A 26756-nucleotide genomic window follows, 5' to 3' on the forward strand; every position below is an offset into this window, starting at 1 on the left:
TGTGATAAACCATAACGGAAAAGAATATGAAAGAGAATGTATATATATGTATAATGAGTCATTTTACTGTACAGCAGAAATTAAACACAACACTGTAAATCAAGTACACTTCAATAAAATACATTTTAAAATTAAAAAGTTGTAAAATTGCAGTTGTGATAAATGTCACAAAAGATTGATACAACTGTGTTGTGAGAGCATATACTGAGGCCTTCTGACCTGAGATCTGAAAGAGGACTATGTGTCAACTAGTTGGAAAAGGGAGAGAAGAATGCTCCGGACGAGGGAAGGCGCTCTAGCAAAGGCCTGGAGTCGGAGGAGCACAGCAAGTTAAAGGGAGTGAGAGGATGTGGTTGGAGCATGGTGCAGGGTGAGGCTGGAGGGTGGGCAGGGGCCGCACCACCCAGGGCCTTCATGGTACTTAAGGGGTTGGGTCTTAGAAGCCCCCCAGGGATGTTCAGCAAGGGGTGACACAGATCAGAGTTGCGCGTGTTTGATGTAAAGAGGCCTGGACGCTGGAAGAGCTATGAGTCCTGGCTCTGCTCTTTATAGGAGCCTAGGTTTCCTCACCTCAAAATTCTGGAGGGTTGGACCAGGTGATCTTTAAAGTCACCTAGCACAGTGCGTTTAATTCCTTCCATCCTTCCTTCCGACTCTAAGGTTTTATGAATCTTACCTGTTTTGGAGGAAGTAGGCCCCCTGTATCCTGGACTGCCCCTCACAGAAGCTGGACAAGTGTGCTTGTGTGTGTGTGTTTGGGGATGCGGGAGGGAGAGTGATGGGGCACAGTTTCCAAAGCCATCTGATTTGGGTCATATCTTTAAAAACCCTCCTGACGTGGCATTCTAGAAGGGAAGTGGGAGACTGGAAGTTGGTATAAAGAGAGAAGGAGAAAGGAATGAGGAAAAGGAAACAAAGATTAGGAGATGGAGAGAGAAGAAGAAAGAAAACAGTGAGGAGGGATTTGGGGGAGGGGATTAGAGGAAAAGATGATGTGACTCTGGAATTCCAAGGCTGTCCGTCAGCCTGGCAGTTCTGGGCAGAGCTGGTGTCCCTCCGAGATCCCAGTGTCCCCAGTGATTACCTGTGGCGTTTGCATATGGAAGTGGTTTATTGAGCCTGAGATGCTGAGCCCTCACTAGCGGCTTGTACCTGCCTTCGTTTCAAGTTTCTGGCAAGCGGTGGGTTTCGGATGTGGGGTCTGCAGTGCCTTCCCACTAAACCAGGCTGAGTCTGGAGGACGTAGCCCTCTCGTCCTTCTCTCCCCATCCCCTTACCTAGTGTAGCAGCCTCCACGTTAGCACCTGTCAACTAGTTACAGTTCTGATGAAGCGATGAGGCAGAAGGGCTGTGGGCGCAGGCATGCTGATAGCCGGGGAGCCTGAGGGAGAACACTGCTGGCCATAGCTGCCCGCTTCTTGCCCCCAAGTCCTAGCACCTGGCCTCCCCTCTGGAGCTGCCTCTGGAAAGTCAGTCTGAGCCTGATCCCATCCAGCCTCGCCTTCTGGCTGCAGAGGGTGCTCCCAGCCTTCTCCCACTGTCTTCCGACAGTCTGGAGGGTCCGTCTCAGGTTGCTCGGGGCCAGGGGTTCTCAGGGCTGGGCTTCCCCAGGCCCTCTCAGGCTCTCTCTGCCCCTCCCGCCAGTAGTACCGAGCCTCCGAGCGGTTCTGGTCCCCTGCCTCCCACCCGCTCCATCACCTGACGCGTAGAGGGTGTGTGTGTGGGCTGGGGGTGGGTTGGCTTCTGCCAAGTACCCAGGTGGGCACACACGTGAGAGGCCTCACTCCTTGGAGCTCAAATACTTGACACACGTGTGGCTCCACGTCACACTGGCTGTATGTATACCTGTGGCCTGCTTTGCCCAAAGCACGTGAGTTCTTCCCTCCTGCCCCCCTTCCTGGGCTGCGCACGGATTGTGGGAAGGCCTGGGTCCCTGCTGCCCTTTGTGGCAGAGATGGCGCTGGTGCTTAGGGACCTGGTGGGGCTAGGCTTGCAGAGAGGCCTTTCACCCTCACGTGGCTGCAGAGATGGGCCCTTCTGGGTGGGAAAGGAAGTGGGAAGAGCAAATTGCCAGAAGAAAACAGTCAGTTGCCCTCAGTGGCAAGTGGAGCCCCCTTGAGCTGGCTCGCCCCAGCTCCCTGGCCTGGGGGCCTGGAGCTCCTGGGGGAGCTGTGGTTTGGTGCTGAAGTCAGTTGTCTCACTCATCTCCCCAGGTGTGTGGTCGTGCTGTTCAATCCCCGGAAACACAAACAGCACCACATCCTCAACAGTTCCAGGTAAATGGGTCTGGGCCCTCAGGGAGCATCTCCTGGGGTCTGTGAGAAGGGTCTGAGGTCTCTGTGGCTCTGGGGACTGGGACTGGGCCCCAGGGCCAGCTAGGGAAATGCCGCATGTGCCACTGGTGTCTGCTGGTCTTGCCTTTTTTTTTTTTTTTTTTTTTTAATTTTATAGCTACTTTATGTATTTATTTATTTATTTTTGGCTATGTTGGGTCTTCAGTTCGCGCGAGGGCTTTCTCCAGTTGCGGCAAGTGGGGGCCACTCTTCATCGCGGTGCGGGGACCACTCTTCATCGCGGTGCGCGGGCCTTTCACCATCGCGGCCCCTTCCCGTTGCGGGGCACAGGCTCCAGACACGCAGGCTCAGTAGTTGTGGCTCACGGGCTCAGCTGCTCCGTGGCATGTGGGGTCTTCCCAGACCAGGGCTCGAACCCATGTCCCCTGCATTGGCAGGCAGACTCTCAACCACTGCGCCACCAGGGAAGCCGTGGTCTTGCCTTTTGAGGGGACTGTGAGGGAGCCGGGCTTAGGCCGGGCTGCCAGTGCCCCTTTGAGCCTGCCTCATTTCTTGCAGGAAGACCATCACTGCCCTTGCCTTCTCCCCTGATGGCAAGTACTTGGTCACTGGAGAGGTGAGTGTGGAAAGGGGGCTGCAGTACTCTGAGGACGGTGGTGGGTGGCCTGGCCTCAGCAGAGAGCTACAGTCCTGGGCCTGGTTAGGGCTGCTGCCGCTCTGGCTTCCTGAACGGATGCCAAATCCCGGTTTTGGCTGCACCTTAAAACAGTGGTTCTGAAGCCGTAGTGGGCATCAGAATCAGCTGGAGGGCTTGTTAAAGTGCACATTGCTGGGCCTGCTTCCAGAGTTTCTGGTTCTATAGGTTTGGGAGGGGGGAACCCCAAAATTTGCATTTCTAGCAAGTTCCCAGATCATGCTGATTCTGCTGGTTTGGGAAGCACACTTTGAAAACCACTGCCGTAAGATATTCCTTGTGCCTGGGGGCCCCCTGCTGGGCGCATGAGGGACACCTCTCCCTTCTCAGTCTCTTACGGGGAGGCATAGGCGTGGGTGGTGGTGGTTCTCAACCCTGGCTGCCCATCAGGATCCCTGTAGGAGCTTTGAACAAACACAGGGGCGCAGACCCTCACCCGGAGATACTGAACCAAATCTGGGGGTGTTTTCTCTCTGATAATCGTTGTTGTCCTGAGATATTTATCATGTTTCCTCTACACCTTTGCCCTGTGTAGCACTCTGCTTTGGGCCAGGGGCTCATTAGAGAGACTGTGCCCAGTAGCTGGAGAGGTAGGCCCCACCCTGAAAGGCTAGGGGAGGCTGTGTGCCTCTGTCCCTCACTTCCAGTTCTTGCCTCCCTGCAGAGCGGGCACATGCCTGCCGTGCGGGTTTGGGACGTGGCCGAGCATAGCCAGGTGGCGGAGCTGCAGGAGCATAAGTATGGTGTGGCTTGTGTGGCCTTCTCCCCTAGTGCCAAGTACATTGTCTCTGTGGGCTACCAGCATGACATGATCGTCAACGTCTGGGCCTGGAAGGTGAGTGGGCCGGGTGGGCCGGCCTCGCAGCCTCATGGGGGTCCAAGGGCCAGTTGGGGACCTGAATGAACCCCTTCATTCCACCCTGCTGATCTCAGTTTTATTCTAGAAAATGACCTGAAGCAGAAAAGAGCAACTGTGTAGCCAAGCGTGTTGGTAGAAAGAGGCTAGCTTTGTGCCTCCGAGGACCTCCAGAGGCAATGAATCTCTTCAACGCCTCTGGAAAAGGATTCTCCTTCCTCCCCTCTTTTTCTGACCAGTAAATCCTGGAAAGAGACATTTTTAAAGTACAAATCCTATCTAACCCTCCTTCATCCTCTGAGCCTCTTCCGTCTTAGCTCCGAGAGGCAGAACTGCGATTCTTCCTTTGGCTTTCCTTCCAGAAAAACATTGTGGTAGCCTCCAATAAGGTGTCCAGTCGGGTCACCGCCGTGTCCTTCTCTGAAGATTGTAGCTACTTCGTCACTGCTGGCAACCGGCACATCAAATTCTGGTACCTTGATGACAGTAAGACCTCAAAGGTGAGGTGCTCAGGCTGGAAGTAGCCCCCAGGGCCAGGGTCTACTCAGCCCACCCCAGGAGACTGCTCCCCTTGGGCCCCTCTGCTTTCTCAACAGCCATCCAGAAGTTCTGGATGAGCCAGATGCTGTCTGGGCCGAGGGGTAGTCTCAGAGGGCAAGGAGAGCCTTGCTGCGCCTCCTCCCTCCCGCTCCCCAGGGCCTGGTTTCCAGGGCGGCCCCCGGGGCGGATGGGTGGGCGACAGTGTCGCGTCTCCACAGGTGAATGCCACCGTGCCCCTGCTGGGCCGCTCCGGGCTGCTGGGGGAGCTGCGGAACAACCTGTTCACCGACGTGGCCTGTGGCCGAGGCAGGAAGGCGGACAGCACCTTCTGCATCACGTCCTCAGGGCTACTGTGCGAGTTCAGTGATCGGAGGCTCTTGGATAAGTGGGTGGAGCTGAGAGTAAGTACCTCTGTCCCGGTGGGTGGGGTGGGTGGGGGCTGCCTGCGTCTCAGCTCAGGGGAGGACTGACGCCTGTGGCTCTGTGCAGGGGCTGGGCCCTGCATGCAGGAGGGGACCCCAGGGGGAAGAGGCTTGAGGGAGCCAGAGCTTGGCCCAGTTCCAGCCCGAGCAGAGCTGTGTAACTGCCTCCTCTCTGCTCTTTCTGTCTTTCTTTCCCTGCTTTCCTCTTCTGCTCAGAACACAGACAGCTTCACAGTAAGTGGCGCTAGACTCTCCTCTCTTTCTCACGCTGTTCCTTTCTCTTTGCTGGGCTTTTCCTATTTTGTCCTCTTTGCCAAAACCTCTAGTGCCTTAGAAGGCTCCCGGACTCCCATCCCCCATCTGCACATTGCTGTGAGCCCTCTGCCGCCTGCTGCTGGAGGGCGGGGCGTCTCTAGATAACAGCTGAGGGGCTCGGGCCAGAGCAGCTGGGCTGCTTTCCCCTCGCCCCCTGCCTTGGCTGGTGTCTCCTCCTGGCAGGTGACTGTTGAGGAGGGGTTGAGCTGGTGGCCCATGCTGACGTGAGCCCCTCTGCCTGTAGACCACCGTGGCCCACTGCATCTCTGTGAGCCAGGACTACATCTTCTGTGGCTGCGCTGATGGCACCGTGCGCCTCTTCAACCCCTCTAACCTGCACTTCCTCAGCACCCTGCCCCGGCCCCATGCCCTGGGGACAGACATTGCCAGTGTCACAGAGGCCAGGTGAGCTGTGTGGGCCCCCTGCCTCCATTTCAGAGCCTTACTCTGCACCCAGCCTTCCTTGCCTGTGCTTCAGAGAATAAGATGAAGGGTGTATCGATACTCCCAAAGATTACAGGAACATCTCTGCACACACACAAATGTGGCTTTATTGGTACACGGCGCACTGTGGGGGACCATGGAGTGTCTCAGTATGTAGGCGTTAGGAAGGGCTTAGTGTCAGATTTGGGCTTGTGTTAGATGATTTTAGGATTGGATCCAGGGACTGAAGTTTTGCTCTGGTTGGGTGCTGTGAGGAAGTGGGGGCAGTTCTACAATTGGACATTTAATTTTATTTGAAAGGTGGAAGGAAAGGTATGGAGCTAAAGCTGTAATTGGTAAAGAAGTTTCAGTCAGTCCTGAAAGATGGAAAACAGTGATGTTTGGTCATTTTTGTGGTTTGTACAGTGATCTTGTTTTTATCTGTCTCAGACACCACTACAGAGTGGTCTTGTTTTTGTTTCACTCCGTCATGACCACAGAGTTACCTTGTCTCACGTTGGTGTTCTGTGACCTCGTTTGTGTTCATCAGGAGAGCACCATGGCCCAGCAGCTAGTGCTGGGTCAGCTCCTAGCTGAGAGCTGTCAGAGGCAGCTTTTTCCTCTCAAGCAGCTGCTTCCAAACCTGTGGGTTTGGAGAGGGCTCCCATGCTCTGCTCCTTCCTTTGTGGGTGGGCTTCTGTTTTCATTCCCCTCAATCCCTCATTTCGTCAGCTCCTCACTCACCAGTTTGCTCTGTCCTCTTCCCCACAGTCGCCTCTTCTCTGGAGTGGCGAACGCCAGGTATCCAGACACCATTGCCTTGACCTTTGATCCTACTAATCAGTGGCTGTCTTGTGTATACAACGACCACAGCATTTATGTTTGGGACGTGAGGGACCCCAAGAAAGTGGGCAAGGTGTACTCGGCTCTGTATCATTCCTCCTGCGTCTGGAGTGTGGAGGTAGGTGGGCTGACTCGAGACTGACCCGGTTTGCCGGGACAGTATTGTGAGGACAGAAAGTGGGGATCCCCAGGTAGAACGTCATGTTCCCGCTGCCTCCTCATTTCTCCAGCAACATCCGTGTGTCCACATACCTTCAGATGGGTCCTGAGGGTTGAGCTTGAATTTTAGTGCTTATATGTCTCAGGCTTCTTCCAATGTGTCCCCGTCCATCCTTAGCTTTGCCTTGTCCTGGGCTGGGTGATCTTGGACGAGTTACTGAACTTGACCGAGCCTCATTTCCTCAGTGGTGAAATGATGTACCTGATTCATCTAATTGTTTTAAGAATTAAGTGAAATAATGTGAGTGGGAAACATAGAAGAGTGCCTGGTACATGGTAGATGCTTGGTTAACGTGCTTTCCCGCAGTGATTTGAAGAGTATCTAATAGTTACGGCTTGCTTACCATGTGACAGACAGCGGGCTAAGCCTTGGCCAGCATCAGCTCCTTAATGTCATTCCCTTCCGTCTCCGTGGGCAGGCGAGGGACTGCTCCCTAATTGGAGCTCTGACTTTGTTCCCTCTGCCCCTTCAGGTCTACCCGGAAGTGAAGGACAGTAACCAGGCCTGCCTGCCCCCCAGTTCCTTTATCACCTGTTCCTCTGACAACACTATCCGCCTGTGGAACACAGAGAGCTCTGGGGTGCATGGCTCCACCCTGCACCGAAACATCCTCAGCAATGTGAGCCACGGGGCCCCCACTCCATGCCTAGTGCCCACGTTCCTTCGCCTTCACACCGCCTTCTCAGGAACTGGGTCCCCAGACCTTGATCTCCCAGCTCTTATTTGGCCGGCCCCTGCGAGCCAAGGCTTTTTTGTCTTGTCCAGCATTCCTCTCCCCTTGCTTCTGTACTGGGTCAGGCCTGCCTTATCTACTTCTCCTGACCTGCTCCACTAGGACCTCATTAAGATCATCTATGTGGATGGGAACACTCAGGCCCTGCTGGACACTGAGCTGCCCGGGGGAGACAAAGCTGATGGGTCCCTGATGGATCCCCGAGTGGGCATTCGCTCTGTGTGTATCAGCCCCAACGGACAGCATCTCGCTTCAGGGGACCGTGTGGGCACACTCAGGTAATGCCAGGTCTGGAATGGGTACTGCCTGCCTCTCATGGTCTGGGCTGGGGGAGTTAGTCCCCAGGGATAGAGCTTTTGAAAAGTTTGGCTCTAAAAGATTGGGGAAAAGATATTCATATACAAGGGAAGGATAATTATAGTGAAGAAGCCCAGCAGAAACCATCCTAATCAAGTAATCAGGCTTAGCATCCTCATATCAACATCACAAAGCCCATAGTGGTGCACTAAGAAGGACATAGCATTTTTTCTGTGGTATTCTTGCCAAAAATGCAGAAAACTCAGTCCTGTCATGAGAAAACAACAGACCAACTCAAATTGAGGTACGTATGACAGAGCATCAGTACTCTGCCAAAGTATCAGGGTTATGAAAGGTAAGCAAAGACTGAAGAACTGTTACAGACAGGAGACTGAAGAGAAGTAACAACTCAATGCAGTTTGGGCTCTGGGTAGGATCCTGGATCCAGAAAAAGGATGTGGCAAAACTGGTGAAATTCAAATAAAGCCTTTAGTTCATAGTGTTGTACCAACGTAAATTTCCTGGTTCTGGCAACTGGACTGTTGTTATGTAAGGCGTTAACATTAGGGAAAGCTGGGTAAGGGAAATACGGAAACTCTCTGTACTCATTGCAACTTTTCTCTAACCTGAAAGTTCAAAAATAAAAATAAGCTTTCAAAAAGATCAGGGGAGAGGATGTAGCAGAGGAAGCAGAGTGAGTCTCTCTTCCTGCAGCCTGGCAGTGACCCCCTCCCTCCTCTCCTCATCTTTGCAGGGTGCACGAACTACAGTCCCTAAATGAGATGCTGAAGGTGGAGGCCCATGACTCAGAAATTCTATGCCTGGAGTACTCTAAGCCGGACACAGGTAAAGAGGATGCCTGGTACCCAGCCCAGAATGGCACAGGGCTCCTCCAATCCTGCTAGTGCCACTTACATCTGTCCTGGCTGTTGGATGTGGGACTGAAAATCCTTTGACTCATTTGGTGTCATTGCAGGTTTAGAGGAGGGCAGCTCTGTCCCTTCTCTGTGGTTCTCTTGGCTTAGGGATATGGGGCTCAGTTCCTTTTTGCTGGACCCAGATAAGGGCCTGCTCTGGGCACTCGTGGGCTGATGGAGTTCTTCCAATCCCAGGTCTGAAGCTCCTCGCGTCAGCGAGCCGGGACCGGCTGATCCACGTGTTGGATGCTGGACGGGAGTACAGCCTACAGCAGACGTTGGACGAGCACTCATCCTCCATCACAGCTGTCAAGTTTGCAGGTAGGGGCAGGGCAATTGAGATACATTCTGCCACCTATGACCGACATCTCCCCTGCCCCCCCACTGCCACCTGCGTCCTGCCTCCATGGGAAGGGTATGCCCGTCACAGTGGCATGTGGGACAGCAGCTAGCTGGCCGGCCCGGGGCTGGATGGGAAGACAGGTGGAATATAGACTCTTAGTCCAGGGGACCCTGAGCAACCAGGTTAGCTGAGAATGGGGAGGAAGGAAGGCCTAGGTTTGGAGGGAAGCATCCTGATTTAATTGGTTGTCTCAGCCTTGTAGAGTAGCTCCATAGAGGGAACATGTGGAGGGAAGCGGAGGGAAGGCTGGCCTGCTTGTGGTGAGAGGAGTGGGAACAGCTAGGCCCCCTTCCTCCATAGCCAGCGATGGGCAAGTCCGCATGATAAGCTGTGGAGCAGACAAGAGCATCTACTTCCGCACTGCACAGAAGGTGAGGTTACTGGGTGTCCCTGAATGGGGCAGTGGGTTTGTGGGTGGGGCGTGGGGTCGCTACGCTTCCCCTACCTGAGGTTGCGAGAGGTAAAGGGCGGCAAAAGCAAGGCTCTCTGGGTCTGGTGAGGCATTTGGGCATGGGATCTGCCCTCATGCTCCACCCCTGCAGTCTGGAGATGGAGTACAGTTTACACGGACACACCACGTGGTACGGAAGACGACCCTCTACGACATGGATGTGGAGCCCAGCTGGAAGTACACAGCCATCGGCTGCCAGGATCGAAATATTCGGTGGGCATCCCTTTCTCAGACCATCTGACCACATTCCTTCATGCCCAAGGGGGTCAGCTCTAGGCAGCTCAGCCCTGTGTCTATCTTTTTGTCCAGGACTTTGTGCCCCCCTTGAGCCTACAGAATGAGCACTTTGCGTCACCCAAGAGGTGGTAGCCCCTTTGGTGTTGGGGAGTGGCTTCCAGAGAGAACAGAGCTGCGGGTGAATGCTGGCTTTGCTGCCACCCAAGTGACCGTGACCTCCTCCTCATGAATGAGTGTGTTTCTTCACAGGATCTTTAACATCAGCAGCGGGAAGCAGAAGAAGCTGTATAAAGGGTCGCAGGGTGAGGATGGCACTCTGATTAAGGTAAGGGCCCAGCAGGATGGACGTTGGGCTGGAGAACGGGAGAACGGGGCGCTGGGCAGAGAGGCACTGGTGCTCCCTGTCCTCGTCCAGCTGTGTGTCCCACTCCTCAGGTGCAGACAGACCCCTCAGGGATCTACATTGCTACCAGCTGTTCCGACAAGAACCTTTCCATTTTTGACTTCTCCTCAGGCGAGTGTGTGGCTACCATGTTTGGCCACTCAGGTGAGTGTAGCCCTGATACTCTCCCCCTGGAACTTCCCTCTTTCTCCCTTTAGTTTCCTGCGTCCCAGCAGAGCTGTCTGTCCCTCCCCTCCAGCTAACCCCCTGTGTGTTGGGACAGACACTTGGCTGGGACTTCAGTGGGGCTCATAGGCCATACTCTTTGTTCTTCACAGAGATTGTCACTGGCATGAAATTTAGTAACGACTGCAAACATCTCATCTCCGTGTCAGGGGACAGGTGAGCAGAAGCCAGCTTCCCTGAGACACAGATTCTTCCTCTGTGCCACAAACACACCCTGTCCCTCCCCTCTCTTCAACTCAGTGATGTCTTGGGAAGTAGGGCTGAACAGGAATATTTCTTGGCTGGGCCTGACCTGGCACTGGAGGGTGGCTCTGGTCTCCTTGCCAGCCTGTGGAGAAAGGGGTGCTAGAGGTGTTGCCACCCACAGAGACCTACCTACTCCTCCCTCACCCAACTCTGTGGCTCTACCCCAGCTGCATATTTGTGTGGCGCCTGAGCTCTGAGATGACCATCAGCATGAGGCAGCGTCTGGCCGAGCTGCGCCAGCATCAGCGCGGGGGCAAGCAGCAAGGACCATCCTCTCCCCAAAGGGCTGCTGGACCCAACCGGTGAGAACAGAGTGTGGGGTATGGACAAGCAGTGGGTGGGCATCCAGACTGCTCGCTGTGATGGCACGGCTCCTCCTCCTTGCTCTGGACCTGCCATTCAGAAACTCTGTATCTCCCAACACTTGTTTCTCACACGAAGACCCAAGACGTTGGCCTCTTCCCCTATTGAGTCTCCCCTCCCCCTGACCTTCGTTGTCTTGGACTCAGGCACGAGGCCCCATCGATGCTATCTCCTGGACTAGCTCTCTCATCAGACAGTGACAAGGAGGGAGAAGACGAGGGCACTGAAGAAGAAGAACTTCCAGCTCTGCCCATCCTTGCCAAGGGTACCAAGAAAGAGCCAGGTCTGTGGAAGTCTGATGTGGGCCAGACACGCACCAGTTGGTGCAGTGGCTAGATGCGCCCTTTCGGGGGCTGCGGGGGTGAGAGCAGTGTGAGCCGAGGAAACTGGAGCGTTGTCGTAGCCTCGTAGGGTGTGGGCTGCTGTGGGACCAGCGCTGCACGGTGGGTGGGCGCGAAACCCTCTCTGACTGCCGGTCTCTGTCTAGCCTCGGTGCCCAGCACGGCCCTGCCCCGAAGCCTGTCCCACTGGGAGATGAGTCGGGTGAGTCACCGTCGTTAAAATGTCCTTCCAAGGTTACAAGAAGTGAAGGACGGTGAAAGCAGGGCTCTCTGCACCTGGGGAGGCATTTGGGCATGGGGTCTGCCCACGTCTGCACCCCTTGTGTCCAAGGAAGGGGAGCTCGAGCCCCTGGGCTGGTTCCAGGTGAGGGGTGACGAAGTCCAGGTATTTCCTCCCTGTGGCCTGCAAGGATTAGTCACCACTAGGGGAAATACTCCGCTTGTTCAGCCTCCTGGGGGCCTGGGAGTAAACAAAGAACATGTTGAGGTGGGGAGTAGAAAAGGGGTCTAAGCTGAATGGTTACAAGGAAATTTCAAGAAAGTCAAAGGGCCAAAGAACTGAAATCTGGAGAAACTGTAGTTCTAAAGACCCAGGTGAAGAGCTAAGCTCAGAACTTCCGGAAGAGTTAGAGGGAAAAGGCCTTAAGAGGACCAGTAGCTGAGCAGCAACTTCAGGGTGGCCGGGAGGAGGATGAAGGCTTGCAGAGGCTGCCCAGCCTTCCCTTGTCCCACGTCAGGGTTTCAAGCTCCAGCACCTTTCATTGTCAGCAGCAGTTTCATGGGATGATGGTGGTGTGGTGTCTGGTGCCTTCTGACCGGGCCATGTGTCTCAAGCCAGGGCCATTGGTTTGTCCTTGGTGCTGTGAATGGACTTGGGCTGTCCTCAGAGTGGGGGCCTTTTAGAGACTCCCAGCTCTGAGGTGTCCATGACACCAGTGAAGATGAAGACCAGAAGGTCCTCTAGGACAGGACACAGAGTGAAGCTGAGAGCCTGAACTCTGGAGCCAGACTACCTGAGCTGTAACCTGCAGGCAGACTGTCTGTGGGACTTGGACAAGTTACTTAAGGCCTCTGTGCTTCAGTTTTCCCATCTGTACATGTGAGGCGAATGGTAGTACCTCCTTCATAAGGTGGTTGTGAGGATTAAATGAACTAATACGTGTAAAGTGCCTGGTACACAGTAGGTGACGTGAGAGTGTTTGCTAAGACTGTTGTGTGATTGTTACTGTTACTCCTCTCCCACTCCCTCCCCACACCAGGCACAGGAGACAGAGGAATTCCTGGATCCAGCTCCCGCAGCCAACCAAGGACCCAGAAGAAGGGGGCGCTGGGCTCAGCCAGGCGTGGAGCTGAGTGTCCGCTCCATGCTGGACCTGCGGCAGCTGGAGACGCTGGCCCCAAGTCCTCGGGGCCCTAGCCAGGACTCTCTGGCTGTGAGCGCTTCAGGTCGTGGGAAGCATGGTCAGCAGGCCCCTGAGACCTCACATGCTAGCCAGGTGAGCCCGCTTTCTCCCGCGAACTGGAGATCTCCAAGCAGCTTTAGCCAGCCTTGTGCCAACAGCTGGGGCCTGAGCATTGGTGCAGCTGTGCTTGCTCTGACTCTGTGGGACATGGGTAACCTGAGCTGCAAAGACACGTGGGGCTGGCTAGGCTGTGCGGTACGGTGCTTGGGGTGCAGAAGCAAAGGGTAGCCTTTGTCCTGGGCTGGGTTCCTTGGAGGGCTCATGATATGAAGTGGTGGCTGGAGGTTGGCAGCCCAGAGTGCTAATGTAGTTCTTCCAGAAGCTCAAGAACACTAGTTGGAACCCAGCCTGGCTTTTTGATGTCTGTCCTCAGAGTCGGAGCTTCCCCCAGAATTGGTGCCCACTGGATCCTTGCCCACCTCCACCTCCTCTCCCAGACCCTCACTCATGTCAGCAACCCCAGTGATGTTTCCAGAATGTGTGTTTCCCTTTGTGTGTTTCCAGAATGAAAAGCGCCCCCGGCCTCAGGCTTCCCAACCCTGTTCCTGCCCCCACATTATCCGATTGTTGTCCCAAGATGAAGGGGTCTTTGCCCAAGAACTGGAGCCTGCACCCATCGAAGACGGTATTGTCTACCCAGAGCCGAGTGACAGCCCCACCCTGGATACCAGGCAAGGGTCCTGCAGACTTCTGGGGCCATGCACCACCCGCCTCGTCTTCCCTTCCCTCCGAGGGTTCTGTATTTGGGTGGGGGGCTGGCCCCAGGCACTCAGGGCTTGCCCACCACTGCCTCATCCCCAGTCCTGCTCATGGGTCGGGCAGAAGGAAGGCAGGAGCCCAGTGGGGCTGCTGCTTACCATTGCTCACTGCCTCCTCTTTCCCCTCTTGGCCTTTCTGGCAGTGAGTTCCAGGTGCAGGCACCAGCCCGAGGGACCCTGGGAAGAGTGTACGCCGGCAGCAGGGGCTCAGAGAAGCACAGCCCTGACAGTGCCTGCTCCGTGGACTTCAGCAGCAGTCGCCTTTCCAGCCCTGAGCATCCCAATGAAGGTGAGGCTGCAGCCCTGAGGGAGGGCCGGGACCACGCGGGTCAGTGGACTGAGGTGGGAGTGGAGGCTCTGGTGACAGAGGGGTGCAGCGTGATGCTTCTCTCTCCCTCCCCCACATCCAGACTCCGAGAGCACGGAGCCCCTGAGTGTGGATGGCATTTCCTCAGACCTTGAAGAGCCAGTCGAGGGTGATGAGGAAGAGGAGGAAGAGGAGGGAGGCACTGGCCCCTACGGGGTGCAGGAAGGCAGCCCCCATACCCCGGACCAGGAGCAGTTTCTAAAACAGCACTTTGAGACTCTGGCCAATGGGGCTGCTCCAGGTGTGGTCACATTGGTCACCGCAATCTACCCTTCTTTCCTCCTTGCCCTGCTGAGAGGGAGGGTCCAAGGGCAGGCCATGCCCGGGGGCTGCCTTCTAGGGGAGGCAGAGTCTGGGCAAGAGCTTGCTTCAGTCCCTGATTTCTGTCACCCTGGCAGGGGGCCCAGTCCGGGTACCAGAGCGGACAGAGTCTCGGAGCATCTCCTCACGATTCCTGTTGCAAGTGCAGAGCCCCGCACTCAGGTACTGTCCACAGCAGCTCACTTTCCTACAAGGAGCTCCAGCTCTCCTAACCTCGCAGTGCTCCCAATAGGGTCAGCCCTGCGCCTGGGGCAGCCTGCAGCCCTCTTCTCTCCAAGGCTCTGTCTTCCATGCCCAGCAGCACTGTGCACTCCCCAAGTTTTGGGACAGCTGTCCTGGCTGGCTTTGTGCCCGCCCTTCTCTCCTAGTGCCTCTCTAGTGCTGTGCGAGCTTCTCCCCGTCTTGGCAGGGAGGAGCCCTGAGCCTCCTCTGGGGCTTCTTCCACATTTCCTCCCTAGGGAACCATCCCCATCTTCCTCAAGCCTGGCAATGACATCGAGGCCAGCCCAGGTGCCGCAGGCTTCTGGCGAGCAGCTGAGAGGCAATGGTGCCAATCCTCCAGGAGCACCCCCGGAGGCGGGGCCTTCCCTTGGGAACCCTGGCCCCCAGCAGGCAGCCCCTGTGCTGTTGCCACGACGCCGTCTCAACCCGGACAGTAGCTGGGCCCCCAAGAGAGTGGCCACAGCCAGCGCCTCAGGTGGACTCCAGAAAGCCCAGTCGGTGCAGAGTCTGGTGCCACAGGGTGAGGAGCCTGGGGGGCTCAGCTCTAGGTGTGGGGAGTGTGGAGCCCATGGGCGTGCTAGAGGAAGGTGGCCTCACGTGGCCCTGATGTGTCACTGTGCTTGCCGGTGGGAGCCCCTTAGTGGGTATGTGCAGGGCACAGCAGCTCCTAGAGAGTTGAGCCTTAGCACCCGGGACGCCTTCCTCACCGCCTGACCTGTGTATGTCTCTGTCTCCCCTGCAGATGAGGCCCCTCCACCAGGCCCGTTGCTCTTACAGGAGATGGAGGCCCAGGGGCGCCTGTGCTCCCTGCCCCAAGCTGACAGCCGTCTGTCTCAGCCCCACTCCTACCAGAACCCCACCACCAGTTCCATGGCCAAGATAGCCCGCAGCATCTCTGTTGGGGAGAACCTGGGCCTGGCTGCCGAACCTCAAGCTCCTGCCCCCATCCGAGTCTCGCCACTCAGCAAGCTGGCCCTGCCCAGCCGGGCTCACCTGGTCCTGGATATCCCAAAGCCACTGCCTGATCGTCCTACCCTGGCCACATTCTCACCTGCTACCAAGGGCCGGGCCCCTGGTGAGGCAGAACAGCCTGGCCCCTCAGCGGGCCTAGCAAAGGCTCACAGTACATCTGAGAGGCGGGCCTGCTTGGGGGAGGGTGCCACTCCCAAGCCTAGGACCGAGGGCCAGGCTCAGCCTGGGCCCAACAGTCCCCGTGCCCAGCAGCTGCCGGTCAGCAGCCTCCTCCGAGGCCCTGAGAACCTGCAGTCCCCAGCCCCTGAGAAGACTCCCAGCCCTGTGGAACGCACCAGGCTGGGGGCAGCCCGGAACCGGGACTCAGGTGTGCACAGCTCCCAGCTCTCATCTCCTGCCCCGTCCTCTCTCTCCCGTGTCTGTTGGCCAGTCTCTGGCTCTATCCCATTTCTGTGCGTCCAGCCTCTGGCGTACTTCGTCCTGTCTGCTCCTGTTTCGGTCCATTAAGTCACACCCCTGATGGTGAGACACTCCTGCCGACCTTCATGATCTCCCTATGACCCACTTGCCCCTTCAGTGCCTTCCGGCCCCTGGGACTGGGGCTGGAGCTGGCCCTTTCCTCTGGACCTTGTTTCCTGGGTGGTGTTGGGAGGGTGTCGGGAAGGAAGGAGGCAAGAGGAAGGGACTGAGGGTGTGCGATGCTGGGTGGGGTGGGGGTAGGCCTCTCTTCCTCTGAGTGACCCCTGGGTGGGGAGGCCTGAAGGGGCAGCTTTGCTGGGCCTTACTGAGCTGTCTGTCCCTCCCAGAACCAGCCGTGAGCCTGGAGCAGTGCGAACAGCTTGTGGCAGAGCTCCAGGGCAGTGTGCGCCAGGCCGTGCAGCTCTACCACTTGGTACGTGTTGGGTACCCCCCGCGGCGGGAGGACAGAGCAGGTCAGGAGTGCTAGCTGAGTATCTGGAACATAATGATAAGGCTCTTCCACCGATGGGTGGGTGGAGCAATTAAGAACATTCTGAGTAGGTGAGTGGGTTAGAAGCCAGGCCAGGCCTCATGAACTGAGCACGTATCGGTCATTTCTGGCTAACAGCTGGAGACATCCTCAGACAGGAGGGTGGGGTGTAGAGAGCCCACATGTCCTAGTTTGCTTAGGACCATGCAGCTTATGCCTGTTGTCCAAGTATTATTATTAATAGTATCCCCTTCCATATACAAAACTGACTTGGCCACCCTAAACATAGGGGACAGTCCAGCAGGGGCCAAGATTTGAAAGAGGAGTTGCTAACAAGATGTAGATGGTGCCAGATCTGACAATCACCCCCAGGGTCTGCCTCTGTCCCCTAGCCTCTGGTCATACTTGCTGGTCTTGGAGTGTGGAACTCCCAGCCACACCTAGCAGGGCACGCAGTCCCTTCTTTGGGGCAGGCTGGACGCCGGCAGGGCCCCTCCCTTTTCTACATCCATTGACAGTCCCCTCCACTGTTCCTCCGCCTCACTTCTGGGGTCCTGTTGCAGGTGGCCAGCTGCAAGACACCCTCAGCAGAGCAAAGTCGCATCACCCAGCTCCTCAGAAACACCTTCTCCTCCGTGCGGCAGGAGCTAGAGGCCCTGGCCGGGGCTGTGTTGTCCAGCCCAGGCGGGAGCCCTGGGGCCGCGGGCGCCGAGCAGACACAGGCCCTGCTGGAGCAATACTCAGAGCTGCTGCTTCGAGCCGTGGAGCGGCGCATGGAACGCAGACTCTGAGTTCCAGAAGCCTGTCCCAAGTGAATGCTCCCCCGATTCCAAACTGCAGCCCCTCCTCCACTCACCAAAACCTGTGGGGTTGCTTGGAGTGGATAGCAGGGATCAGTGCTCAGAGGGGAAGCAGCTTTCCCAGATGTTCCTCATGGGGTCCCTGTATTTATTAATTTATTTCCCTGACTGTTGCCTCACTTTCTTGGAACTCCTGCCTCCACAGCCCCTCCAGTGGCTCACGCAGGAGTAGGTCTTGGGCCTTTGTCATCTTGGTGCTGTGAGGAGTAGGAGGGCAGCCTGCCCCATCTGGGGGAAATCGGGAAAGGCTGGCCCTCTCTTCTTAGAAGCCATTTGAAATTACTGCAGGGATCAGCTCCCTGGGGTGGAGCACACACAGGGTATTCAGTGGGGTAGAGGTGAGAGGTGATCTGGTATCCATGCCCTTTAGCCAACAATGGAGGCTCACCTCTACCTCCACTTCCCCCCCTCCCCTTACCAGCTGCACTCCCCTGGCTGCCAGAGCAGGGGTTGTTTTCCCCACTTGCTGGCAGTTCAGAAAGGCAGAGCCCTCTGGCCCTCTGGAGCACTCCCAGCCATCAGGAGGCTTGAGTTGATATCAAGGCCTGAGCCGCCACATTCCACTCCCGTGCCCCCTCCAAGAGGGCCCTAGCATTGTCTCTTCCTGTGCCCCCTCTCTCCTGGCCGGAACTGTGGAGCCAGCTGTGGGACATTGCTGCAGGACAGTAAAGCCCTCTGCTGGGCAAACATGAAGCCCTGGCCTCGTTCCCTCAGCCCCTTGGCCTTCCCTGTCCTCCAGCCCTGGTCCCCAGTAGGCTCCTGGAGCCGAGGCCACCTTCTCCCTGCATCCTGAGTGATGCTCAGTCAGAAGCCTGTGTTGGAACTTCCCTCATAGTTTACAGGGCGCTGGCCCACCTTCTAAGGACCTTGGCCACAGGTGAAATCTAAACACACACACACCCCCACACACACACAGCCACAAGCTGAGTGTTCATTGCTAGAGCACTTGCCTGGCTGATGTGTACCTGGTTTCCTCTCACGTCCCGCCCTAGCTTCACCAACTTGGCTCTTATCAAAGAACATGAAAAGGGAAGGAACACACTAAGCCTGAAATCTGGATTCCTAGTGTCCACAGCCTAGCTGATGTGAGATGGCCCAGAGTATCTGGTTTGGGTAGAAGGAGCCTCCTCAAAGGCAGTGCTGGGGACCCAGGGGTACTGGGTACTGGAGGTTGAAGAGAAGGAGGCACATGGGACTGCAGCAGGGGCTAAGAGACACACTGGAAAGGTGGTAGGTGGGACAGGTAAGTGGCAGAGGTCAGGGGATAGATTAGAATTAGAAGGGCAGTTTTAGGGGTGAGGGGAAGGAGCTAGGGCACAGTGGGCAAGTAGAGTAGGACCAGGTAGTGAAGCACTTGTTGAAGAGTTGAGGTGAAGAACATGTGTCTCTAGGCCCTACTGCTTCCTCTGCCTCAGGTAAGTCAGGGCACCACAGCTCCAGGCCACAAAAGTCCATTTCCCTATGGGCTCCGCTGGCTCTATAGGCGGAGGCATAGCAAGAAATTAGATTCTGAGGGGTGCGCAGCTCTGTTTGCATCAGTGGCCTGAACAGGTGAAACCTATTTCACCCTCACTCTTTTCTACTACCACCACCTGCTTGGCCAACGTGCAAAGAAATCCTGGCCCAAGAACTCTCACAGCTGAGAGTGGAGTCTGGGAGGGCTGCAGCTGCCCTTGTCAGAGTTAGAAATCCACTCCCACCGTACCCCTAATCCGCACACCAGCCGCAGTCCACCGCAAATGGGGTTCAGGCCTGGCCCTCTGGGCTGGGTTCTTGGCCATCCTTAGCCAGTCTGTCCTTCATGAGGAAGGAGCTAGCTACACTGCTGCCAAGGTTTGTGAGAAGGTGGCCGCCCTTCCCCTACCCCCAGCCCAGCGTGGGGGGAGGGGGTCTCGTGGCCGGCGCCCGTCCCCTTCTGCATGTCTGAGGCCACCGGCGACTGCCGACCCCGTTCAGATCTGCCCTGACCCAGTTTTGAAAGCCCCTTATTTATAACTTTTATACTTTGTCCAGGCCATGGCGCTTCCCTCCTCCCCAGGTCTCACAGGGCAGAGGCTGTTTTTAACATGTCCGTTTGTACTGATGTATGAACTCGTCAATAAACACAATCATTTGCTAACCCTGGGTTGCCAGCGAGTGGGGCAGGCGAGAGGAGGCGCGGCTTTTCGCTTGCCGCGTGGACACAAAATCTGTGGTCGCCTGGGGGGGTATGGGGTGGGCAGTTGGAAGCTGCTGACTTCAGCGGCAGTGTGTGGGAGGACGAGGCGTGGAGGGGGCTGGGAGCCCGGGCTTGAGGCCGCAGGGAAGGGCGGGGCCTCGGGCCCAAAGCGGGGTCTTAAGGAGGGAGGGAGGGGCGGCGGCGTCGGCGTCGGCGGGGTCATCGTCATGGCGGACGCGGCTTTGGACGCCGTACGAAGAGAGTTACGGGAGTTCCCGGCTGCGGCAAGGGGTGAGTGGGGTGGCTCCTCGACCGCAGAGCAATCACAAGATGCGGGAGGGGCCTTGGGCTTACCGAGAACCGGGTCCCGGATCCGGGTGCACCCTGGTTCTTCCTGGGCCACTGGCACCAGGGTGCACCCTGTTTCTTTTCCTCAAGGGGCGCGGAACCTCGTGCACGTGACTGGTGGCCGGCCCCTCTGTGCTCGCGCTTGTGTCGCAGCCCCGTTCCCCAGCCCCCTCGGTGGGCCCTCAGCTCCCCTCCTTCCGTGTTCCCGCACTTTCGTGGCTTCTTGGGGAGACTCTTCACATTATTCCCAAGACCCGGCCCAGTCTTTACTCTGGTGGCGTTCTGTGTTTCCCACCGTCAGCTGGCACCGAATACTCGGGGCATTCTGTTGTTAACCCTCCCATCCTTCCTTGTTGTGAAATCTTTAAGGTTTCTCCCTCTCTGAACCCCTGCTGGATCGCTTCCTTCAGGAAAAGACTCCTCCAAGCTGCGAGCATTGCAGAGCTTTGGGAGAACTGGAGGCAGCTGTACTGGAGATCCCTGGCTCTTCCCCTGCTTGGTTTTTTACTTTTCTCTCTCATTCTCTTCCTTTTCTCTTTCTATTTTTAAGCAATATCTTATCACTGAATAGTGACATGGGCACATGGTTTTAAAAACAGCAGACTTACAATGTAAAGTAAGCTTCCCTCCCATTCCAGGCTCCAGTATGCATCCTTCCAGAAATACTCTGTTAATATCTACACACAAACTATGACTGTATATCTCCCTTTTTATACAAATGGTAGCTTGTTAGGCACACTTTTCTGTACTCTGTATCTTTATTTTTTTTTTTAATTATGTCTTTGTCTTTTGACAATTTTTTAAAATTATTTATTTATTTATTCATTTATTTATTTTTGGCTGTGTTTCTGTGCGAGGGCTTTCTCTAGTTGTGGCGAGCGGGGGCCACTCTTCATCGCGGTGCGCGGGCCTCTCACTATTGCGACCTCTCTTGTTGCGGAGCACAGGCTCCAGACGCGCAGGCTCAGTAGTTGTGGCGCACGGGCCCAGTTGCTCCGCGGCATGTGGGATCTTCCCAGACCAGGGCTCGAACCCGTGTCCTCTGCATTGGCAGGCGGATTCTCAACCACTGCGCCACCAGGGAAGCCCTGTACTGTGTATCTTGAAAATCGTTCCATATCACTCTACTTCAGTCTTTTTCAGTCTTTTCCATCCCTCCTGTGTACTAATGCTGTAATTTACTTAATCAGCCCACTATTGGTAGGCATTTAGGCCATTTCCAATCTATTGTTTTCAGTACTGCAACCAATACTTTGAGTGTTCGTTTAACCAATACTTAGTAAGCTCTTCAGTGTGCCAGGCTCCATTCAGTATGTTTAGGATACATCAGCGAACAAAACAAATCTCTACCCTCGTAGAACTTACATTCTAAGTGAGGAGACAACCATAGGCACACTAAATGAGTAAATTATATAGTAGAAAAAAATGGGTGAGAAGATAAGTGCTTTGGGGTAAAAAAGTAAAGCAGAATGAGGAGGCTCGGGATGTGGCGTGGAGGGCAGGTTTCAAGTTGAAATGAGAGGGTCAGGCTAGGCCTCTTTGATAAGGTGACATTTGAGCACTGGCTTGAAGAAGGAGGGGAGCGGGGGAGCTGGGCAGACCTCTGAGAAACAAGAGCATTCCAGGAGAGGGCACGTGGGTCAGATGCCCTATGGTGGGAGTGTGCCAGGTGTGTTCAGGGATCAGTGAGGAGGCTGGTATGCCTGGAGCAGAGTCTTTGTGCACATGTGTGTTTTTGTTGGTTAAATTCCTAGCAGAAGAATTGTTGGACCAGAGGAATTGTTTGGATCCTTTTTGAAATTCTCACTTGGAAGCCCCAGGAGGGAATAGTGGCCATTCTCTAAAGGAAATCTATTAAAACAGTGAAAAAGTAAAACTGAAATAAAGGAAATCTCTTAAACGGTGAAAAAGTAAAACTGAAATAATTACAGAAAGTACAAAGGGTTAAAAAAAAAAAAAAAGCAGTGGCCACTTATTTTAAGACTCCTAGTAAGAATAACAGGGAGATTTATTGAGCCCCACCAGGTGACTGCTTAGATGGGCTGGCATGACTGGGAAGGCCCTTTGCCAGATTCCTCGCCCTTGCTCCCTTATCTATCTGGCACGTTCCATCTTGCCTCTCGAGCCAGTGAAGGAAGCATACTTCCTTTTCAGTTTTCCGGTGTCCACCAGGGTCTTCCCGCTCAGTTTCAATTTTTGATCTAAAGACATTTCACTTTCCAGCTGATTGCAAGGCCCAGATGACCGGTGTGGAGACGCGGTCATGAGAGAGAGCGTGACCTCGGAGGTGAAAATGAGTGCAGTGGCTGTTGGGATAGGATGTAGTAACCACCCACTGGGGATCAAGACATTCAGGCTAGACCGCAAGGATGAAAATAACACAGCAAAGCCTATGCCCTGTATAAAAGCCAGGAGGAAGGCATTCCAGTGTGAGTGAGCAGCAGGAACAACGTTTGGCACCACCTGAGTAGAGTGTGTGCTGATGGGCAGGCACCAGACAGGAGGAAACCGGACTGGAAAAGTAGGTTGGGCCTCATCACGGAGTGTCTTGAATGTGTGTGCCAAGGCTGACTGTATTTTGTAAGGAGCAGTGGTAAGCCGTCAAAGGACTTTTTACTTGAGGTGTGACAAGATGAGATTGTATTTTAGGAAGATGACTGGGGCCAGGGTGGGGGATGCTTTGAGAAGGAGGGGAATTAAGCCAAGGAAACCAGTTAGTTCACTGCAGCAATCATCCAGCCAGGAGATTTTGGAGACTTATATTCAACCATTAAGCAAATATTTACTGAGCACCTACTGTGTGCTAGGTCCTGGGGGGTACATCAGTGAATAAGACAAGCATCCCTGCCCTCATGGAGCATACATTCTAGCAAGAGAGATCGATAAACAAGTGGAATAAGTAAAACATATAGTGTGTTAGTGAGAAATGATAGAATAAGAAGGGAAGGGGTATAAAGATTGTTGGGGGCAGATTACAATTTTAAAAAGGGTGGCCAGAGGGGGAAGCCTCATCAAAGTGGCATTTGAGGACCCAAATGAGCTAACTTTGAATGTGGTTACCAGCAGAGGAAAGGGATATGTGTGGCTTGAGAGACATAGGCGGTAGAATCAACAGGACTTAGAGGTAATCAGTAGGATACCAGGAATAAGGGAGAAGAAAGAGTCAAAAAAGAGATTTTGGGGGCTTCCCTGGTGGCGCAGTGGTTAAGAATCCGCCTGCCAATGCAGGGGACACGGGTTCGAGCCCTGGTCCGGGAAGATCCCACATGCCTCAGAGCAGCTAAGCCCGTGCGCCACAGCTACTGAGCCTGCACTCTAGAGCCCGCAAGCCACAACTACTGAGCCCGCAAGCCACAACTACGGAGCCCCTGTGCCACAACTACTGAAGCCCGCGCAGCTAGAGCCCGTGTCCTGCAACAAGAGAAGCCACCGCGATGAGAAGCCTGCGCACCACAGCAAAGAGTAGCTCCCACTCGCTGCAACTAGAGAAAGCCCGCGCGCAGCAACGAAGACCCAACGCAGCCAAAAAATAAATGAATAAATAAATAAAAAAGAAGAGATTTTTGTTAAGGGTGACACAGGGCCCCTATTGACCTCTGCACAGGTGGCGCACCACACAATCTGCCCAAATGCACATGGCAGCCCTGGGTGTCTGAGGATGGTGATGCTGTTCGGTAAGACCAAAAGACAGTTCAGCCCTTACTTTTCTCCTGATGGTTTTGTGTGGCAGCCTGTCTCTCCAGTTAGGTTGTAAGCTTCTTGAGATGATGCTCGGATCATCCCTTAATACCTCCACGATGGCCCAGCCAAGTCCTCAGCACATTTTAGGTGCTCTCCAGAACCTTGGCCACGCATACAGCGTTGGCCTTGGGGCCTCAGCTCTACTCATGCTGGAGCTCCCGACACTGCCTCCATGGCTGCCTTTCCTAATGGACGCCAGGAGGTTGGCCACTCCGGAGTAGGAAAGCCAGGGGTTCACTGTGCAGGGCTGGACGTGGCCCCCTGGAGGGTATGGATTGTGTGCTGAGCAGCAGCCCGTGGCCCTGTGGACTTTAGGGCCCATCCTGGTGTGTTCATGGGTGTTTCACACTTTCTCCTTTAAATTTCCCTCCTCATTCTTCTGTTCCTGGTTGTCCAGGGTCCCTTGGTCACCTATAGCCATTGCCTGGTGACACAGTGAACTGCCCAGAGAGGGCATCTCTTATGCAGGCAGCAACTGGGTACTGTTGGCCTCAACCCCCTTCCCCCGCCTCTTTCTCTCAGAGCTCAGCGTGCCTCTTGCTGTGCCCTACCTGGACAAGCCCCCCGGTCCACTCCACTTCTACCGCGACTGGGTCTGCCCCAACAGGCCCTGCATCATCCGAAATGCCCTGCAGCACTGGCCGGCCCTCCAGAAGTGGTCCCTCCCCTACCTCAGGTGGGGGCTGCCCTGGGCGGAGTGTGGGCGGTGCTTTGGGGCATCTGGGCTTGGACTGAACGTCCATTCCTCTAGAGCCACAGCGGGCTCCGCGGAGGTGAGTGTGGCGGTGACCCCAGATGGTTACGCGGATGCCGTGCGAGGGGACCGCTTTGTGATGCCTGCCGAGCGCCGCCTGCCCCTGAGCTGTGTGCTGGACGTGCTGGAGGGCCGAGCCCAGCACCCCGGGGTCCTCTACGTGCAGAAGCAGTGCTCCAACCTGCTCACCGAGCTGCCCCAGCTGTTGCCTGATCTGGAGCCCCACGTGCCCTGGGCCTCTGAGGCGCTGGGTGAGTGGAGGTGGGGCCCCGGCAGGGAAGAAGTGGGAAGGTGGGAGCCAGCCCCGCTTGCCGCTTCTCTCCCTTTGCTGGTGACGGCCCACACTCTTGGCTCCACGGGGTCAGCTCCCTCGGCCTTGACTTCATTTCGACGAACTACTGAAGATGGCTGCCCTTCCTTCTGCTCCAGGGGACAGAGGCCCCTCGCCATGCTCACCCACCTCTGCCCCTTCTCCCTGCCGTTTCCCTGGGGCCCCTCTGCTCCCCGCCCAGGTTCTGGCCCAGCATCACTGTGGTGGTAGTTCCCAGCCTGGCCTCTCCTAACTCGCCCTCTTTTCCTCTGACCCACAGGAAAGATGCCTGATGCTGTGAACTTCTGGCTGGGGGAGGCAGCTGCAGTGACATCGTGTAGGTGTCGGGAATACAAAGGTGGGGAGGAGGTTGTGGGGAGGGAAGGCGAGGCGGAGAGTAGAAGGCTGGCCTGAAGGGAAGTCGAACTGATTGATCTCTAAGATTTCTCCTGGGATTCTGGGGCTCAGACATAACAGACGGCCTTCCCCAACAGCTCAGGTGGGCGAAGGTGCCCGCGGCATTGGACGCGGGGGACGCTGTTTCTTGTAGGTCCCTAGAAAGCAGTGAAGGCCAGCTAAGTCAGGGGGTAGACTCAGAAGAACCCTGTTTGTGCAAATTCCCCTCTTGGCGAGTGTCAAGTCCCTGACAGGCAGAGATCTGAGATGCCCGAATGCCTGCCAGACTCCTCTCCTTGGCATCCCCCTGAGCCTCCTCTGACTTTGCGTGCTCTTCTGTCACACCGTAAGCTGTCTTGGGGTGCAGGGCCCCAAGTGCGAGTGTCTGCCCCCTCCTGTGCCCTGCCCCTCCTAACCCTGCCCACCGGGCCCTCTGTGTCGGCAGTGCATAAGGACCACTATGAGAACCTCTACTGTGTGGTCTCGGGAGAGAAACACTTCCTGCTGCATCCACCCAGCGACCGGCCCTTCATCCCCTATGGTAGGGGATGCAGCCTGGAGGGGCCGGGGAGCAGGTGGCCCAAAGTAGAGGGAGGGCAGTGGGTAGCCCTGGGCGGGCTGGGCCCCAGGCCTGAAGTGTGGACACAGCATCTCCACTGCACTAGGACTCCTGGCCCTCTTGCCCCTGCACCCAGGGAACAAGTGGGAGTGGTGGGCAAGCTCCAGGCCCTTTGAGGGTGCCCACAACTTTCTCCCTTTGGCTTCAGAGCTGTACACACCGGCAACCTACCAGCTAACCGAAGAGGGCTCATTCAAGATGGTGGATGAAGAGGCCATGGAGAAGGTGTCTGCCTTGTTCCTGGGCCCTGGGAGGGGGGAGGCAAGGAACCTGGGCTCTGAGGAACAGGCACAAAAGAGATGGGGAGGTGGTGCTTTGCTCTGAAGAATCCCTACGTCTGGGCCTCCCAATGCCGAGCAGGGCAGGGCCCATGGTGTTTACCTCCAGGGACAGAGCTGGAGGGCCTGAGGGCTTTGGGCCTACTCCCTGGAATCTGTTGTGTTCCCAGGTGCCTTGGATCCCACTGGACCCCTTGGCTCCAGATCTGGCCCAGTACCCCAGTTACAGTCAGGCCCAGGCCCTTCACTGCACAGTGCAGACTGGCGAGATGCTCTACCTGCCCGCCCTGTGGTTCCACCACGTCCAGCAGTCCCACGGCTGCATGGCCGGTGAGGGGCTGCCCAGCTCACCGGGGGGTGGGTGGGGAAGCTTAGGTTAGAAGGGGGACCCTCGTGCTCCGGTCTCCATTCTCTCCACAGTGAATTTCTGGTACGACATGGAATATGACCTCAAGTACAGTTACTTCCAGCTGCTCGACTCCCTCACTAAGGCCTCAGGCCTCAACTGACCGAGCCCTGGTGAACATCACCAAGGACAACTCATGGAAAAGGCCGTGCCCCTCCTGAGCCAGTCACCTCGAGAGGCAACCTGGAGTCAGAGGTGCTGGCTGCTGGCCCAGCTGGGCTTAGGGTCAGCTTCAGAGGATCGGGAGGACCAGGAGGTGCCAGGCAGGTCTGGGTGTGGGCCCCCAGGAAGCTGGCGCACAGGTGAGGCAACAGCCTGTTCTGGAAGAGGAGTGGGGTTCAGGTGCGGCACCGCCTCTCACCGGCGCCGTGACCTTGGGCGAGTGACTGCCTCACAGCATCAGTGTGCTGTCTGTAAAACAGAGATAACGATGGTTCCTATCTCATGGCGTGTTGGGGACGGTATCTGTAAGGATGGCACCGGCCTGGCACGGAGGAAGCGTTCAATAAAAGGCGGCTATGATTCACGTGTGCTAAGGCTCCCTCGCGGTTGCCTTCCGTGGTCTGGTGAGGGCTGGAAGGTTCAGGTGAACATTTCAGGGTGACCCTGAT

General features: G+C 55.9%; 2 protein-coding genes across 4 annotated transcripts in view; both read left to right on the forward strand.

The window, feature by feature from the left end:
• MAPKBP1 (mitogen-activated protein kinase binding protein 1) overlaps window positions 1-19254 on the forward strand; it is a 56509-nt gene extending 37255 nt beyond the window's left edge. Inside the window, exons 4-32 of one of the 2 annotated variants that reach the window (XM_082387797.1) lie at window positions 2214-2276; window positions 2853-2910; window positions 3653-3823; window positions 4207-4344; window positions 4603-4785; window positions 5023-5040; window positions 5366-5526; window positions 6316-6505; window positions 7080-7226; window positions 7443-7618; window positions 8392-8483; window positions 8750-8875; window positions 9258-9328; window positions 9500-9621; window positions 9895-9970; window positions 10081-10192; window positions 10366-10429; window positions 10687-10821; window positions 11029-11165; window positions 11370-11425; window positions 12483-12719; window positions 13191-13357; window positions 13588-13733; window positions 13855-14052; window positions 14210-14294; window positions 14591-14874; window positions 15097-15693; window positions 16133-16218; window positions 16839-19254. In XM_082387797.1, coding sequence (XP_082243923.1) covers window positions 2214-2276; window positions 2853-2910; window positions 3653-3823; window positions 4207-4344; window positions 4603-4785; window positions 5023-5040; window positions 5366-5526; window positions 6316-6505; window positions 7080-7226; window positions 7443-7618; window positions 8392-8483; window positions 8750-8875; window positions 9258-9328; window positions 9500-9621; window positions 9895-9970; window positions 10081-10192; window positions 10366-10429; window positions 10687-10821; window positions 11029-11165; window positions 11370-11425; window positions 12483-12719; window positions 13191-13357; window positions 13588-13733; window positions 13855-14052; window positions 14210-14294; window positions 14591-14874; window positions 15097-15693; window positions 16133-16218; window positions 16839-17066 — 4324 coding nt within the window. In that variant the 3' untranslated portion in view covers window positions 17067-19254. The remainder of the gene's footprint in view (window positions 1-2213; window positions 2277-2852; window positions 2911-3652; window positions 3824-4206; window positions 4345-4602; window positions 4786-5022; window positions 5041-5365; window positions 5527-6315; window positions 6506-7079; window positions 7227-7442; window positions 7619-8391; window positions 8484-8749; window positions 8876-9257; window positions 9329-9499; window positions 9622-9894; window positions 9971-10080; window positions 10193-10365; window positions 10430-10686; window positions 10822-11028; window positions 11166-11369; window positions 11426-12482; window positions 12720-13190; window positions 13358-13587; window positions 13734-13854; window positions 14053-14209; window positions 14295-14590; window positions 14875-15096; window positions 15694-16132; window positions 16219-16838) is intronic. The other variant, XM_082387798.1, reaches the window with a different exon arrangement.
• A 236-nt stretch (window positions 19255-19490) lies between these two features.
• On the forward strand, window positions 19491-26675 carry JMJD7 (jumonji domain containing 7). 2 transcript variants are annotated; one of them, XM_082388660.1, is made up of 8 exons: window positions 19491-19584; window positions 23246-23315; window positions 24134-24387; window positions 24727-24783; window positions 25288-25383; window positions 25610-25686; window positions 25910-26069; window positions 26160-26675. In XM_082388660.1, exons 1-8 carry the CDS (start codon window positions 19521-19523, stop codon window positions 26246-26248), a joined length of 867 nt encoding a protein of 288 aa, XP_082244786.1. In that variant the 5' UTR covers window positions 19491-19520; the 3' UTR covers window positions 26249-26675. The 2 variants fall into 2 exon arrangements, with proteins under 2 accessions (XP_082244786.1, XP_082244785.1); XM_082388659.1 differs by lacking the exon at window positions 23246-23315 and adding an exon at window positions 23905-24058.
• The last annotated feature ends 81 nt before the right edge of the window (window positions 26676-26756 follow it).

This window comes from Balaenoptera borealis (genome assembly GCF_965194805.1).
Source record: "Balaenoptera borealis genome assembly, chromosome: 3".
Classification (NCBI taxonomy): domain Eukaryota; kingdom Metazoa; phylum Chordata; class Mammalia; order Artiodactyla; family Balaenopteridae; genus Balaenoptera; species Balaenoptera borealis.